At 33.7% G+C, this 18,492-nt stretch overlaps 2 protein-coding genes across 4 annotated transcripts; both read right to left on the bottom strand.

Moving 5' to 3' along the window:
• Positions 1 to 12,494: 12,494 nt before the first annotated feature.
• On the bottom strand, positions 12,495 to 15,897 carry LOC144543682 (cytochrome oxidase complex assembly protein). Of its 3 annotated transcripts, XM_078292036.1 has the most exons (6): positions 15,632 to 15,759; positions 15,389 to 15,556; positions 14,798 to 14,985; positions 13,563 to 13,720; positions 12,747 to 12,793; positions 12,495 to 12,697 (listed from the first exon to the last, which is right to left on the bottom strand). In XM_078292036.1, the coding sequence occupies exons 1-4, from the start codon at positions 15,706 to 15,708 to the stop codon at positions 13,563 to 13,565; spliced, it is 591 nt and encodes a 196-aa protein (XP_078148162.1). In that variant the 5' UTR covers positions 15,709 to 15,759; the 3' UTR covers positions 12,495 to 12,697; positions 12,747 to 12,793. The 3 variants fall into 3 exon arrangements, with proteins under 3 accessions (XP_078148162.1, XP_078148161.1, XP_078148160.1); XM_078292035.1 differs by having other exon boundaries at positions 12,495 to 12,793; XM_078292034.1 differs by lacking the exons at positions 12,495 to 12,697; positions 12,747 to 12,793 and having other exon boundaries at positions 13,096 to 13,720; positions 15,632 to 15,897.
• Positions 15,898 to 16,995: 1,098 nt separating this feature from the next.
• Positions 16,996 to 18,268, bottom strand: LOC144543811 (zinc finger BED domain-containing protein RICESLEEPER 2-like). The gene is made up of 2 exons (XM_078292221.1): positions 17,174 to 18,268; positions 16,996 to 17,082 (listed from the first exon to the last, which is right to left on the bottom strand). The coding sequence occupies exons 1-2, from the start codon at positions 18,227 to 18,229 to the stop codon at positions 17,023 to 17,025; spliced, it is 1,116 nt and encodes a 371-aa protein (XP_078148347.1). The 5' UTR covers positions 18,230 to 18,268; the 3' UTR covers positions 16,996 to 17,022.
• Between the last annotated feature and the right edge of the window lie 224 nt (positions 18,269 to 18,492).

The raw sequence follows: 18,492 nt of genomic DNA on the forward strand, positions 1-18,492 counted from the left end.
TGAGGGAGATGAAAAAAAAACGTTCCAAGTCCAGAGAGGCTGAGAGGAGAAGGCTCTTTGTTTCACGCTGGGAGAGACCTATCCAAATTTATATGCTCTGAGGTAACATTATATTTGTGCTTAGATTGAGGTCGTCAGATCATCATCACACACGAATATTAAAGAAACGTTTGCATCTCCTAGGGTCAGATTTAAAGAGAAATATTATATTACCTCAGAGTATAAGGACTCCCTATCCACAACTATTCAAAGGGAATAAATCAGGACCATTCTTTACTTATCGTATGGCATGGAAGCTTGATATTTTCACATCATCTAATGCTTGTACAACAATATATATGAAAAATTTAAAAATATATATATATATATATATATTTTTCCATCTTATATGGTCAAATAGTACTTATACGTGTCATTTTTATAAACTTTTGTCATTATATGTTCTTTCAAATTTAGAAAACATTTTCGGACCATTCATTTTCAAACGGGTAATCAACGGTCGATCTGGAATGAAATCATTCCAACTATGTTTTAAAATGATCAAGGGAGAACATTGAACGTAACCAACATAAAAGTTCGGAAGTTTTATTACGTATGAGCTTCGATCCAACACAAAGTGTTTATGGCTATACGATGCTTCAATTTTCTATGAACTAGATGGATGGGCAAATAAAAACAAATGTTGATCAAACTTGGGTGCAAGACAATAAATACAGTATTCTTTGATTTAAACGGTTCTGATCGACTAACGTACGACATATTCTCCCACACACACATTAACTCGTGAAGCAAGAGTTTATATTTCATGTTCATGCATAGAAGGTGTGAGTCATATATGCAATATACATGTAATGCTATATAATTTAATGTATCAAAATAATTTAATTAAGCAATAAATATATTATAACATTAATTAATGTATATATTCCGCACTAAAATATTTTATACAATTAAAGTTGAATTTTGATGTTAATTAATTAAATTTCACTAAATATTTTCACAATTACTGGCACATGTTGAAGGGACAAATTATGATAAACTTTCTATAAAATTAATAATTATAAGTATGATTTGGTCATAAAAATTGTAAAAAAATTGAATTTTTTTTTCACATTATTGGTTCTTATAATGTTTTTTAACAAATTTGATTTTATAAAAAGTCACTCAACTTAATTTATTCTATCAAGTATCGATTTTTTTAGAAAAAATTAAGAATTTGAAAAATATTAAGAATTTGGAAAATATTAAGAATATAAAAAATATTTATATAAATGAAGACTGTCCTCTTAAAATTTTAGTTCCCCCTCAAATTTTTATTTTCCCTTAAAATTGTTATCAAAATGTAGATTCACTTCAATATTTATGGAAAATATTTACTAAATTTGAATGGACAAACAATTATAAAATTATTTAAAAGTTACGAGTATGATTTGTTCATGGAAACTACAAAATTAATTTTTTATAAAATTATTTTGACTTTCAAAAATTTTCACTTCTCTCCAAAATTTTCAATTTTTTTTATTAAATTAAAATACATAACAAAACAAAACAACTAAGAAAAGAAAATGAGAAATGAAACAACAGGAAACAAAAAAAAATAATTGCTCCCCTCCTAATGTTTTTCACGTTCCCTCCAAATTTTTTCATTTCCCTCCCACTTTGACCCCTCAAATAATTCGGATCCTATAAAGTAACTCAAATTGTGAGTTTAGATCTCAATGTTCAATTTTCTATGGCTCGATATTGAAAGGATCTGTGCATTCCACCTCAGGACTAGATTCTGATCGGATAGTCCGGATTTAAACTCAAAACTTGAGTTACTTTAGAGGATCCGAATCCAGAAAAAAACAACCCTAAAACTTATCCCCCCTTCCTTTCACTCTTCGGCCCCCCCTCTCTCACAAGAAAAACCCTAGGCACGCCTCTCTCTCTCGAGATCAAGCGCTGCCCTCTCAAAACAAAAAAAAAACCCAGCCGCTAGGAGAGAAGGACGCCTTTCCTCTCTAAACCCGATCAACTCGATCTACAGACCGTCCTTAGACCTTTCGCTCTCAGGCACAAGAACCCGGCTTCTAGCTCTTTTCACTGCGCGATTCAGATCTCGAGTAAGGTTAGATCGAACATCCAGTCGAGTTTGGTGCGAGCCAACTGATTTTGTCCAAATCATGTAGTAAGGCGGTAATTAATTTGGAAATTACTAGTTTTACATTTTTTTGGTTTAATTTTGGTAACCCTAAAATTTTCACTTTTTGGTAATTGAAGGACAAGTTCTGTAAATTTAGTGTTTTGGCTGAACAAGGACAAGTATATTGTGCGAGGCTGGAGGCGGCTCAGGTGGGGGCGATCGCTGGTCTGGTGCGGACATGTAGCGTGTGCTCAGGTGTGTGCGAGAACAGTCACCAGTAAGGGTCGGTTAGTTGTTGGAGTTTGGTAAGTTATTAATCCTTTTTAAAGATAAAATTTAGAGCGCTAATTTTGTATTGCTTGAGCTGCAAGGTCTGTATATTCTGATTTTAAGGTAAACTAAATTGCCATAATTTGTTCTTAGTTTTCTGAAAAAGTAAGCAATGTAAGTACTGTGTATAAGATTTGATAGTACAAATGAAGTTTACAAGAAATAAAATTTCACTACTATATTTGTGCATTGTGTTGCTTCAATTTTGCACTGCTCTTCTTTAACATAAGATCTGATTTCTTTTTGCATTTATGTTCTAGTCTTAGTTAGGAAGTTTATTTGCAGATCATGAGTGGCTTTTAATCTAGTGGTACTTTGGGTTGTGTTGTGAAATCTGTCTAATTTGCTCGTTAGGGTTGCTGGTTTATTGGTGTTCCTTGCTATTTTTTTTTTTCAAAACTATGTTAGGGTTGCTGGTTTTATGATTACTGGTAAATGGGAAGTTGGCTTATCCTTGATTGATGCATATTCTAAAGAAATTTAAAGTAGTAAAAAAGAGCAACTTGCTATTTTTTTTTCAAATTGCCTATTGAAACATACAGTGACTTTGTCGAAAACAGAAAATAAGGGAAGGGTAGCCAAGGATGCCAAGGATCCCTGGTAAATTTTCATAAAAGCGCATGAAAAATCAGAACTTCAAGAAATTTAAAGAACAGTTCACATCCAGCAGCAGGTGCACATTATAAACCTGTTTTGTATTTTCCAAATGATTTATTTGGAAGGTTATAGTTTAATGGTGTACTGTTTCATTTGCATTGATAGGAAAATTTAGTTATTAGTTATTACTTTTTTGTACTAAAAGTTGTTTCTAATTTTAAATTGAAATTTTTTTCTTGGATCAAATAAAGTAATGAAAGTAGCACTTGGTCGGTCCCTGGCTGATGAGTTGGCTTCCATGAGCAAATTACCTTGATATTGGGTAATTTCTTTATGTACTGTTTTTTAGAAAACAGGAAATGACTTGCTAATTTGAATAATATTTTAGTTATAGTCTTGCCTTGAAAACAGGAAAAGTTTAGTTATAGTCTGCCTTGAAAACCTTATAGGACTTGTAAGTTGTAAACATATTTTAGTTTCTTATGGTTAAATATATGATAATTTTTTAATGTACTTTTTTTTTCCTTGTGCAAATTACAGGATCGCTTCAAAGGATCTATTTGTTTTTCTTCTCGGTAATTGTTTATCATTCTGCCTAGAGAAAACTTGTAACAAGACCAAGTCAATGTTGCATATAATGATTGATGCTAATTACAAATTTTAGAATTATGCAACTAATTTGTTGACTGTAAATTATTGTAAATTTTTGTTAATGGGTCGTGGTTATATTTTTTATACTGTTGTTGTATTGCTTTTTGGTATTTTAGTAAAATGTATGATAATACACTTTGTTGATTAATGCTTATTACATGTTATCTCTATATTTCAATCTGTTCTTGTAAATCTGGTTCAATGGAAATGTAACCACTTATTGGGTTGGTATCGGGTTGGTACCAGATTGGTACAACGTGAGAGGATAATAGGATTGGAGCATGCAAAAAGTATCAAAGATATTCTTGCCAATAGTCAGGTAGGACCACATTCATTACCCTTGCAAATATTTAGGTGGGGCCTACGTTCGTTACCCTTGCTAATAATCAAGTGGGACCCACATGGGACATCTTTGCAAATAATACGTGGGACCCACAAATGATATCCTTGGCTCCTTGCTAATACTCAGTGGGGCCTACACTACTTATCCTTACTTATACTCAGTGGGACCCACAAAACATAACCTTGCTAATACTCAGTTGGGTGCCAAAAATCAATGTATTAGCAAGCGTGCTATTTGCAAGCGCCTCGCTTGCAAATACCCTGGACAAGAATATTAGCAAGCGTAGCCCTTGCAACAAATCAGAATCCGAGTATTAGCAAGGGAGCTTTAACCAACGGTAGTTATTGCAAGCGCCGCGCTTGCTAATGGCCTTTTTCGGGCTTGTAGCAAGGGCACGCCGTTGCTACAACCAAAATCCTACCGTTGCTAATATTGGAGATTCTAGTAGTGTCTAATTAGTTAATGGATCTAAACCCAATTAGCAATTTAAATCCGGTTCGATTTTTTTGCCCCCCTGACGAAAATCCTAAATCCGCCCCTGTCTAAACCCTTGCTTCAAAAATTTAAACCATACTTCTCTATTATTTATAAAATTAACACAGCAACTGTATTACACATGACGAGATTTTAGGAACCTAAAAGTTAATTAATTAGATATTTGATTTTTTTAAGGGATATGTTAGATTAAACTATCTAAATTAATACATCGATGAATATTATTTTATAAATAATCTTCTTAATATTGTTATCTTTTACAATAACTATTAGCCATGATAAATTAGAATTAATTAAGGAATACCTTTTTCAAGACTAACTGTAGTAATGCGTTATCATTTTTAATTAGGACAAAAAAGTTCATCATCCATGAAACCTCGCTTCAAAATAAAAATTATTAGTAGAATAAATATAGTACTGGTAATTGCACATGATCATAAAAACACTTCTTTACATTAATTTCCATGATAATTTCTACGAACATGGTGATAAACTATTATATAATCACTGGAGATGTCCATTTCATTTACAAGGAGAGCACTCCACACACTACTAGAATTCATGCTTTTTGCAAGAGCAAGAAATCGCTTTTTTCATGAGCGTACCGTTGAAATAAGACCTGAAGTTGTCATTTCTATGAGCTACCTTTGGAAATACTCTCGTTGCAAGAATCCTCGTTGGGAATAGTGTTTATTTCCAAGGACTCCCATCTGAGTATTTCCAATGGCAGAGAACGTGGGATCCACTTAAGTTTTTTCAAGGAAGCGTAAGTGGACCTCACCTGAGTATTTCCAAAGCAAGCTAACGCGGGGCTCACCTGTTTATTTCCAAGACCAACGTACGTGGGACCCACCAGAGTATTTTCAAGGACATAGTAAGTGGGACCCACCTCAGTAAATCCAAGGCAGGGTACGTGGGACCTGAGCATTTCTCTGACAGCACTGAGCATTTCGCCTAACCAAGGATGTTAACTTGTTATTGTTATTTTTTTAAAAGAGGCTATATAGCCCGTTTCTTTACTGAAACAGTTAATTACATCAGTAACTCAGTCAAGCGACTGAGATATAGTACCAAAATGAAATCAAAACAGTGGATAGGTAACTGCACACTTAATCTGACCAACAAACTGCATATAAGCCAACTAACAGTCATGGCTAAGGACCAAAAGTATTCTAGACAAGCTAAACATAAGCCACATAACATTGGGCTGAAATGCATATTAACTACAAAAAAGTTGAGATAATTTTTCATCCAGAGAACGTTGGATCATCAGAGGCTGCAGATGGCAGAATGTCATCTGATGCCACATAAACAACCATCTTAACTTGCAGGTGGCAGGATGTCATCTGATGCCACATAAGCAACCATCTTAACTTGTTATTATTAACCATGCATAGTTGCGGAATAGTTAACACTGTTTTAGATTACAGCAGCTCCTATATAAAATTATATATAAACACTTGTATTCTCAGCTGTACACAAATGAATGAAAATCAATTGCAAACTATTCCAGCCTATCTTCTTTAAAACACCCATCTAATTGGTTGAGGCTTATCTGGACACCCATCAAAGAGATATGCTCAAAGAAAAAAAAATTGATTTGAGTATTATGAGATGGGGACTAGGTAGCACCTCAATTTGAAGTATTAATTTTGAAAATCATTCTTTTATCCCAATCCACAGGATCATCATGCATGCATAATTCTTAAAAAAAATTAGTCCAACATAAGTTAATAACGCATTAATATATGAGGAGGGATCCACTACTCACACCTTTTTTGGTGACACTGAATTACATCTTACATTTTCAAAGTTTAATCAGTCGATCCAAATCGTTCAACATAATGGATATATTAAAATGTACTTGCAGATCAAATTGTACATTTTTTTTGAATTTTTTTACTATTTATTAAGTATTTTACAAAATTGTTGTTTTCATACCATTGAATTTTTGTACACATCTTAATAAATAGTAAAAAAAAATCAAAAAAATGTAAAATTTGATCTGCAAGCACATTTTAATATATCCATCATGTTAAACATATTGGATCGACTATTTGAACTTAATTTGAAAATGTAGGATATAATCCGGTGTCATAAAAAAAAGTGTAAGTGGATCCCTGCTCTTAATATATATCAAATTATAAGTTAATTTTAAAATTTGTTTACATAAATTTAATAATAAATTGCATTTTATTGGTCTTTATATATTAGCTAGCCAAATATGTTAGATTTTAATCATATAATTCTCTTGGCACAATTCACATTTTTTTTTCTCGAGAATCTTGACCAATGCTGCCAAGGAATTTATTAGAAATTAATATATATAAATGTCATCTTACATCAGAAAGCCACACATCTCTCTAAACTACGTTACAAGAGAAACCAAATTAATTAAAGTTAAAAAAACAAAAAGCTGATAGAGCAAACTTCCTTTAATATTTAATCCTACGTGACTTCCTGCATGGCGCCCCATGCATGCCACATTGAGTGTTGTTAGCTATCGTTCATGAAAAAATCATTTTATCTCTTGTTTAGAGCATGATTCATCCTTAATTTATCGCTTTAATATTCGTGTAGAATTCATTTTTAAAATATACAACATTCATCCTTTTCATGTGTTAAAAAAATTCTATCCCTTCACATTTCGTTGATGATTTTTCATTACTTGCCGAATGACCAAACTAACAATTAGTTAAAAGTTTGTGAACAAAACTGAATTATGTGTGAATATATCGTTACTTGATACTTCTATATATAAAATCCCTTCAAGACACCTCTTCATATAATATATATATATATATATATATATATATATATTAGATTGAAAATCAGTGTGTGTATCTATTGGTTGCTGTTATGGACTTGAATTATATCAATTTCTTATATAAGACATTTGAGCAAACCAAATAATGACGAATTTGGAGTTTGTCAAAGAATTAATAGTGAACAACTGTATGACTTAAAGTTGATTACGAGTATTATTTATTCAACTCTGAGCCTATGATATTTTTTTTTGACAAAAGTGGAGTACACCCACAAGTTTCATTATGGAACTAATATAGAATGTTTACAAAAGAATGGCGTACAAAGCCAGTACTACCAGTATCCTGAAAATAGTACGGATTATAGGTTATGTTCATCGTCTTAGGTTTTGATCTCTACGGATTCTCTAACATAAACAATGTTATTCACTTGTCAAGGCAAACTTGGACAAACTCGAGTTAATTCAACTCGGGCTTATTCTTTTCCAACAAAGACGATGCTGATGCTATGACGGGCGCGGAGGTACTAACGACTTAATTGACCTCCATATTTTTTTCAAATTTTGTGTGTTTATATTTGATTTTCTATATAATTAAGAATGTAATGCTATGTATAGTATAAATTTGATTCACGTTCATAACATAAAAAAATTTATATGATTGATATTCATTCACATTTGACATCATAGTTTGAAGGTCTCGCTACTTAAAGAGTACCCATAAAATATATACACACACAAATAGCCTAATATTATTCGAGAGAATAAGCATTTGATACATTGATAAATTAATAAGAAGAGTATGGAAACATAATAAAAAAAATAATAAACTGCCTACACAAATTAGTTGTTTACAACATATGACACAAAATTTCATGCTGGTGGAAAATATACTTTCACAGCAACCTTTTTTTTAAACTGTTCCACCTGGACCACCTCTTCCAACTCTAACTGTAAATTGTCCATTAACATGCTCACCACATCCGGGACAAACCGAGTTCACAAAGAACCACGGGCCGATACAAAAATCATGAAGGAAATGGTAGCAAGGCGGCAACCGCAACACCATGCATATCTCCTTCATGCAAAGGACAGACACAACTAACACATTTCTCAACACGTTCGCTCTCTTGATAGGTGAAAGCCGAGATGGAGCCACTAGAAGATTTTGTTATCTTGGGCGGCTCGATGGTTTGCAACTGACGTGTGGGTCCTAGTGTTTACATTGTGTTGCGGAAGCATCAGTTGCTCAAGCTTGCGATTGATTTTGTACATTTTGATAAGGCTTGAGATTCGGCTTATTATGAAAAACATGAAAAATACGATAAAGATGATGCTTCCTACCACTGCGATATCGACACCGATGCTAGCAAAAATTGACAATGCCATTTTGATGTTTGTCTTAAATCACCTTGCTCTAGTTTTCTGGAAGAAAAACAAAAGAGGTGGTTTAATAGGAAGAAGAAGAAGAAGAAAGGATATACATATATATAGTGAGAAGCAAGGCTAAATATAAAATACTAGTTATTTATGTTAGGCAGATAAGTTCCAAAAATGGAAGGTGGTATGTTGTATAATAATAATTTTTATAAAAATATTTTGTACGCTTAACTAGATTCGTATTAAATTGGGGTTAGTTTCTTTATTAGCTCAAGTTATGAGATTGAACAAATTTACCCTAACCAAAAAAAGTTCATGCCTTTCTTCTTTTAGGCCCTGTTCGGCTGAGCACTATACTCGTGGGAAAAAATAAATTCACTCAGAGTGAATTTTTTTTTCCCACACGCATGTTTCGGCCATTCAAATTGAATCCGAATCCAAGTCTATTTTTGTTTCCACCTGGCAGCCGAACAGGACCTTAATAAGAAATTTTACAAGTACCCAAAATAGAGATATATTTTTCTTTCATTATCCATTTTTAACTTTAGGAGTGCGCGCAGCTTCTGCCACGGAATTTCAAAAAAAAAAAAAAACTTAAGGAGTACGAAAAACAGAGATCTATTTTTTTTTTCATTATACATTTTTAACTTGAAGATTATTACGAATTCTATAAGTGAGATTCAGCGCTTACACAATAATTGGGTCAAGTGCCATAAATCAGGATATACCAATAATACAGACAAAAAAAAAAATGATGCAACATCCAAAAATAAAATTAGCTCAGTACACCACATTCTCAAACCATAAAATTAAGCGACAATTAATTCTAAAACTGATATGTCCTGAAGATTAATACAATAATATACAAGCATATAGAAACAAAAAATGGCACAATTCAGGCAGAAATTCAGTATATGCGCAGGCGAGGATTCTTTTATTTTGAATTTTATTATTTTTTTGTTGAACACAGGCGAGTATTGATGAATGCAAAAGGTTGCACTAGAATAGGAACTTTCAATGCCCCACCCAAAGCTTAGATGAGGCTTAACGGTAAAAGGAAACAAGACTGGTGTACCTTTCTCTTGAGATACTCTGCCGAATTCGCATCCTCTAAGATATCTCATATTTTGCGTGACTTTCTGGAAAATCTCAACCGTTCAAATACGTTCTACACGAATCTCAAAGCTCTAATAATACGGCCCCCTGCGCTATACCCAAATAGGCACCGGACACGTCGGACACGCAAAATATATCTCAGAGGATACGCACTCTACTCTGCCTGGCTCTCTCAAACCCGGCTTGTTTTTCTGTGGCAATGTCATAGCTAGTATGCAACCTTCTCCTACAACTACAATCACATATTCAAGAAAATATAAATCAGAGCCTTTTTGTCAGACTTATCAAATAAAAAATGAAACAATGTCCTTATATTTTAAGATACTTTTATAAGAGCCTTCCCAATTTCATGATCTACAAATTAAGAAATTATGGTAAAAAAAAAGTAAAGCGATATTAATCTAATCATCAGTTAGTACTATCAGGAATCTCATTTTACTAGATAAACCAATTAAGCTCTTGTAAGGTGTACTTTCAATAAAACTCTGGATTCCAAATAGATGCTGTTACGCAAATAACGAAAAAGGATTTGTAAAATTTTCATAAAGCATAGGAGCATTCTTTCCAATTCACTAAGGGCCTGTTCGGCATTTACTGTTCACGTGGGAAAAAACAAATTCACTCAGACTGAATTTTTTTTTTCTCACAGGAACAGTAATTTTTCAGTTCAAAATTTCCCGTTCTTATTCCTATTCCTATTCCCAAGTCTCTGCCGAACAGACCCTAAAGTTGAAATTAGGGCTAGGGTTTGGGTTTCACTAATTCATTAACTCACTCAACACAAACCACCATACTTCCAATGGATTCTACATCCTACTTAACTGTAACCGAACAAATATATGAGATGCCAACCTGAAACCTAACAGTGAACAAGGCTTATTTAACTCAGAATTAGCTGGCTCAGTTACAACCATCATCCCTGGAAAATACATCTTTATAAGAATCTAATATTCATTTTTTTTAAATGGAACTTGTACGGACATGATACAGCAACACTGAAAGGGGTATTTCTAGTTAGACATACATAAAAGAAGAAGATTTCAACAATGGTTTCTAGTATCCAGAGGCGGAGCCAGACTTCCAAACTATGAGGGTCAGATATGAATGAGTGTCAATCATATAAATTTTTAAATTTTTTGTGCTGTGAATGAAAGTCAATTTACAGTATCCATAGTATTTTACTCTAAATTATATAGAAAATCATATACAAATACAAATTTTTTGAAAATAAATGGGAGTCAATTGACCCCCATTTCCTTAATGTGCCTCCACCTCTGCTAGTATTATGCCAGTAAATTTTAGTACAGGCCGATAGCACCTATCAGATCTATAAATTCAGCATCTGGTACAATCTCAGTCTATACATTTTTACACCGCACCCCCCTCTCAGCAACTAGTTCAGTGTTCAACTAATCTTTGTGATGTATCCTCAAAGGTTGAACAGAGGCACTGATAACTAAATACCTATAGCTATAACAGCATCAGTTTCGTGTCAGTTGGCGCTTTACCAGTATATATTGAATTGCACTTACAATAATCCCAGAGGCAGATGCAGATTTAACATATGGGGGGTCAATTGACCCCTAGTCACTATTAAAAAATTTGTACTTATGCATGATTTTCTTGATAGTTTAAAGTAAAATGCTATTGGTACTATAAAATTGATCCTCATACACAGCATTTAAATTTAATATGATTTACCCCATTCAAGTTTGGCTCCCATAGCCTGGAAGTCTGGCTTTGCCCTGCTATAACATAGATTTTTTGAAGGATTGCACCAAGGATATTGGGCCGCAGAAATTTGCTAATTGGTTTTGGTTATCTGGTTTACCTTGCAATTTCAAGAAAACATGGTTACCCTTTCATGGCGCCTCTGATTTTGTTTTTCTGAATGAAGATCATGTCTGGAAAGGAATTGCTGGATCATATGCACAGGTTTTTATAACTTATTAATGTTGGAAATTGTGGAAATAATTAGAAAACCCAATGTGGTGATAGTAATTGGAATTGTGTAGATAGCAATTTAGTCAATTCAATCCATCACAATACAAAATAAGAAAATCATCTGTTGAAAAATGCAAATGCAAATGAAAATTTGGAGAATTACAAGCTTAGAATTATGAATCTTTGAAGTTCAAAAATAGTAAACATAGTTGAAACTTTATAATTTAGATGTGTGAAACTTGAATTCAAAATTTACAATAAATTAGTTGGGACATGAATTATAATATGATTATCATTGATCCCACAGAGTTACATTTTGTAAAAGAAATTGAAGATTGAGGCATTTTGTTTCAACTCTCCAGAATGGAAGGTATTTTATGAAATTTTCGTAGGAGGTATGGGTTATTTGATTCTCTTTTGTTCTCTTAATATTTATTATGGTAAGTTCAATAAAAGAACATCAAACAACCAACCTTTTCATTCTCTACCAGTTCCTTTCTTTTATTGAACTTACCATAATAAATATTAAGAGAACAAAAGAAACAATCAAATAACCCATATCTCCGACGAAATATAATTTTATTATACTTTTGGATTTCAAATATATTTTTTATTGCAAGCTGCTGCTGAAATTACCGGAGTTATATAAATAGTAGTTCAGCAATCAGTCTACCTATATGGACGAAAATAGATACCACAGGTTAATAGACTTACCAGTTACCAGGGTACTTGTTAATAATTATCAGAAAGAAAAGAATATGAAAGAAACTATATGGAACTTCCTCATAGTACAATTAAAGGAGAAAATAGAATAAATAATCTAAAATTAATTTACTAAAAAGAGAAGATGGTTTTCAGATTACATTATGATGGTGGATACATGTAAAATTGAACGTTAATGTACAACAGAAAAGCTTATTCCACTAGCATGCTTTTACTGTTAATTACGACTCTAGTCAAGCTCTATAAAGGCACTTGTCCATCGATCGATGTTTTGCCACGTTTACTTGGAGCGAATCCTCATGAAGGTGATGCCGAAGGTTCATCTCTAAAGATGAAAGGCAAGTTACACAAAAAGCAGGCACAACAGTACATGCATTAGGCTTTAAAAGTTGGAAAATCATAATAGCATGTTAGGATTTCTAATTTTATAAATAAAGTTAGAAAAAAAAGGCAAAATATTTTACCCTCAGGCACAAGTTCAGACTTACAGAATGTTAGCACAATACTATGTTAATACGAGCCATATGGTAGTAGAATGCATTTCAATAATTGATCTATTCTCTTGCATGATAGGTTTTCTGCTTATTTGTAATTATAAGGATTCCTCTTCTTCAAAAAGTTCTTAAAAAGAAGAAACAGGATTCCTGCCTACCCTTGTTTTTGCTTCTTCATCGCATATTTCTACTCTGTTTTTTCTAGTTGCAAATTTGTTCAGGTTCAGTTCATCCAAACTTTATTGCGTTATGTGGATGTGATTGTTACAAGTATTACTATCATCATTCTTCAGGTTTAATACGTCTGAGTCAGTATATGCAAGCAAAGTAGAACACCATGTACCGAACCCATAAAATATCCTCACTAGTGCAATCAATTTGTTTTTCTGAAAACTGAAGATTTTGAGGCAAAAAGAATTTTAGTAAATCTTCACCTCAGCAATCACAAAACAAAAACAAAGAAAAAGAATGAAAAGAAAACTGAAACCCAAATGGTAGAGTCTCAGTCAAACCCAGTACATGTTGGTACCCTACATGATTTAAGTCTTTCACAGGCACGCTGCTGGGAAGGAGAAGGACAAAATAAGCAAAGATGATAACCTAATCAGTTCTGGAGGGAGAGGAAGAGGAACGGAGGGAATTCGTAAGGCTGATTCGAAAGGTTTGATGTTTCTCATCATTGCCTGGTACATGAACCAAAGCCTCCATCAGAAGTATGTCCCAGTCACGGTTTCTCAGAAAGGAAAACATCCCGTCTTCTACATGAATACATCAAAAATTAAAATTAAAAGATAGTCATAGTTGAAGAGGACAAGAAGAGAAGGTAATAGTTCCTCTCTATTAAGTTTATCAAAAATACAATTACTCCAGCTCATAGGTTTTTCAGTTCAGATTGTGGTAAATTTGGTTACATTGCAACTTGCGAGCATGAGATACAATTCCCACTACCAGTGATACCTATAAGAAGTTTCCAAGTTTGCAAAAATGAAAATATATTAATTATTTTTCTGTCTTCCGAGTTCTTCCGAAATTAGTTGCATAATTCAGGCTTAAAGGAGACTTCTTTTCAGTTCAGATTGTGGTAAATTTGGTTACATTGCAACTTGCAATCACATCATCAAACAAATAACAAAAAAAAATGCACAAAATCCCTGTAATTATCAACAAATTGGAAATAAGCTTGTATAGGGAAGGTTTAAAATTCAAAACATCTATTAAAAAAAAATACATAAAGATATAATGCCTTTAGTTAGCTAATTTTTAACCGAGTCCTTATTGTATTTCAAGAATATGGTTAACAAACTGTTGTCAGGTTATGATTCAACTTGTGAGTTGTTTTTATTATAATCAACTAACAGAAAACAATGCTGTGAACTCTTAATGCCATACTTATTGGTCTTATGTGTAATATAATATTAAACATAATGTAAAGATAAGAACCACACATTATTAATTAAATTAAAATATTTTAACACCAAATTTAAGATAATATTAAATATAAAATTTTCTAAAATATGCTCAATGCATCTTAGTTATTTTTGAAAGATTTCTTTCAACATGATCTGACCTTGTAAACAAAGAACTCAGTGGAGCATTACTTTAAAATTCCATACAACATAGAAATTCAAAATTGGATTGCCTTAAATAATCAACTTATAGGGGGTATATTCCTTCTTTCCTCTTAACAACTTATCCATAGTTTCACATAACTGATTTTAAGATATTGTTCACATACAAAGCAATTTGTTGGTAGTTTTAGAAAAATGCAAACAAAAAAAAATATTGAGCTAGCTTTAAATGAAGTATGATGAAAGCAAGAAAAATAATTAACAAACCTCCAGCCCGTATTGCCTTCAATTGAAAAATAGCAGATCCATGTGGGCCCGATACAGGGAAAGTGCAAGAAACTGACTTTCTTCTATGCCCCACTGCCAAAGAAGCATCATACCAGGGCCCCCTCACAATCGGTAAACCGATAGCCTCTACAATTTTTGAGTTCTTGCTCGCCTTCTCTATTGCATTGCTGGATCATTTGGAGTAAAGACAGTAAACTTTAACACCGGTGACAACCAAGTGATACAGTGAAAAACATGCTATTGCTGGTACAGAAATCCCTAGTCCCAAACTACCAATAGAGATTATCTGATAGGATAGCATGGTCTGAAAATGACTAGTTACAAGCTCCTTGGCATGTTACTGAAGCTCTCTCTCTTCAAAATCCAAACTACTGCAAGTTCCCTAGCCAGTAAATGTTTTCTCAGATTTTACTGTAAGAATGAAATCTGAATAGTTTTTTATTTAAACTCAAACTGACTTCTTATAAGCTCAAATCTAATTATTTCAACTTAAAGATGAAAGTGAAAAAAAAAAAGATGCTTCTGTTCTGTGTGTGGGTGTGTGTGTGAGAGAGAGAGAGAGGGAGTGACCTCGAGCAGCCATGAAATATAGCGAGATCATTAACAGCGGTAAGAGTGAAGCCTCCAGCAAGGCTAATCAATCCAATTTGGACGATTTGCCTAGTCAGAGATCTCTTTTTTGCACCACCACTGGATTCGCTTACATTTGCGGTCTTGTCCGAGCTAGTACATAAGGCACTACACAAAACAAATCGCCATTAGTACAAGCACGAAGCATCAGCGCAAGAAAAAATGGAGAATCAGATTTAGTACCGAAGAGGAGAAGCGAAGACCGAGGTGTTGCTTTTACGGATAAGTGACGGAAGCGATGAGAAACTTCTTCGCCACATCTCTTTCTTTTGCTCAACTGTTAGCTGAGCTCGGAGAGAGAAGAAAGACGATGGATGATGGTTCGGATCCTCAAAAGTAACCCAAAGTTTGAGTTTAGATCTGGACCGTCTGATCAGAATCCGAACGAATATTAAAGGCCCGTGAATTCTGACCGGACGTCCGGATCCAAACTCAAATTTTGAGTTACTTTAGGGACCCGTACCCGACTGGACGACAGACCGGACCTCGTATCCCCTCAGATGCCTGGCCCGTTGATCTTCATTGGTACCAGCACGAATATTGATGCATATTATACAGTAACTGTGGTTGGATCCACTATCAGAAGTTCAGAACATTCAAAAATCAAAACGGATTTCCAGGCTGCTTAACCTCCCCAAACTAGGGCTGTAAATGAGCTGAGTTTGAGCGAGTTACCCCCAACTTGAACTCAGCTCATTTAATAAACGAGCGAGCCAACTCGAGTTGGGATAGTAATAACGAGCTGTAGAGCCAACTCGAACTCGGCTCGTTATCAACTCGAGTTGACTCACAACTCGTTTATAACTCGTTTACAATAAATAGTTTCTTTCACCTTTCTTTCACAGACAAACAAATTCTATTTAAAAAAAAATACAAAATAGTAACAAAATAACATCAATAATAACAATAATATTGGTGGTTACTGATTCCATACAAAAATAAGATGTAGGGCTTTTAGATTGTTTGATTTATAACTTAAAGGTTCATGAGGACTATGAGCTTGTCTAATTAAAACAAACAACAACAACTTAGTATTCAAGCACCAACAATTTTTCATACAACTTAACAAAAATAATTCAACAAAAACAAACACCACTTGGTATCTAACAACTTCATCTTGTCAAAATCATCACGTAAAGTTCCGAACCATCATATACGACAACTTCATCTATAACTCTGCATTTCCAAAAGTGTTACTAAGATAAAATGCAATGATTACATAACTACAAAAGCATCAATTCTATTTTATTGTTACTAAGATAAAATGCAATGACTACATAACTATAAAAGCATAAATTCTATTTGATTTTCTTGCTGTACCAATAATAAAAATTCAAGTAAACAACAATAAAGCATATCTTACAGTAATTCAAGTGTCATTGTGGTACTATAAACTAATAAAGTATCAACAAGTGGCACTGTATGATTCTAAAATCAAAATACAGATTGTACTTTCTGTGAGATAGTCCAGCCTGTACACACAAAAACAGAAAATAAAGAAGGCTCTGATTGTAAAAAGAAAGTTGCTAGTAGTTCAGCTTATACACAGAAAAGAATTTAGAATTAAAACTTACTTAATTAACATTGATAGTTGGGATTTGAGTTTCCAATTCCTCTTCCTCTTTTGCAGATTTCTACAAAAATAAATATTAGTCAACAATAAATATCAAGAAGCATTTAGATTTTAAAAGATAAATGAATGGAAATATAAAATTAAAGTCATACTTGCAACGTTTGTAATGTGGTTTTTGAGTTAGCTTTTATCCAATCACTTCCACAAACTAGAATCTCCACCATATCTTTCGAAAGAGAGCTTCGATAGTCATCTAATATACGCCCCCCGGCACTAAAGGCCGATTCCGAAGCCACAGTTGTGATCGGAATACAAAGCACATCACACGCCAACTTGCTTAAAATAGGATACTTGCTGGAATTTTGATTCCACCACTTCAAAACATCAAATGTACCCTCAACTCTTACTGAATATTTGGGTTCTTCCACATACACATCAAGGTCAGATTTGGGTGGCCCTTCTTCCTCTGTAGTCATAAGAAAAGCATAGAAGTCATCTTCTTTTGATAGTGCACCGGTATGGGCAGCAGCTGCTGCCGAATCTGAGGTACTTGCAGTAACTTTAGCCGCCTTCCGAGCCGTCATTTCAACATTTGAATACTTCTCATAGAGACATTTCAACTTACTAGTCACCTCTTTAATCTTGTTATCAACCTCATTAACTGGATACAACCTTTTAAAAGTAAACTCCACCGAGAGCAATTTAAACCGTGGATCTAAAATGGATGCAATTGCCATAAGCACTCCAATTTCCCCCCAATACTTGTTAAACTTTTCATACATAGGTTTACTCATATCCACCAAGAATTTATCACCCGAATGATAAGCCTCATGTATCACCTTTTTTACCCTAAAAACTTCCACAAGAAACAGATTTGCTATTGGGTACAATGACCCCGAGAATAGGTTAGTGGCATCCGAGAAAACTTGAAGCAACTTGCACACTTTTTCGGCTTTATTCCATTCATTCTCATCGGGCAACCATTCAAAGTTATTGTCTCTCATTTTATATCCTCGAAAGGTGGATTTGTAATAAAGAACCGATTCAAGCATAAGGTATGTTGAGTTCCACCTAGTTTTCACATCACTACATAGTGACCGACTAGTTTGGATACCTAAACCCTTTGCTATTTCACCAAATTTCAAAAGACGAGCCGGGGACTTTTTAAGATATCTAACTCCATTCCTAATTTTTTCCAATACAATCATTAATCACACTAAGACCATCTTGAACTACCAAATTCAAAATGTGAGCACAACATCTCACATGAAAAAACAACCCGTCAAAATGTAATTTGCCCCTCTTGAAAACTAAACTTTAAAATGGTAGCTGCCCTGTCATTATTGGTTGCATTATCTAGAGTTATTGTACCAATTTTGTCATGAATACCCCAATTTATAAGAGAATCTAAAATAGCATCCGAAATTACCTCAACACTATGGGGCGGTGCAAGCTCATTGAAACTAATGAT

Source organism: Carex rostrata, chromosome 25 (genome assembly GCF_964058835.1).
Source record: "Carex rostrata chromosome 25, lpCarRost1.2, whole genome shotgun sequence".
NCBI lineage: Eukaryota > Viridiplantae > Streptophyta > Magnoliopsida > Poales > Cyperaceae > Carex > Carex rostrata.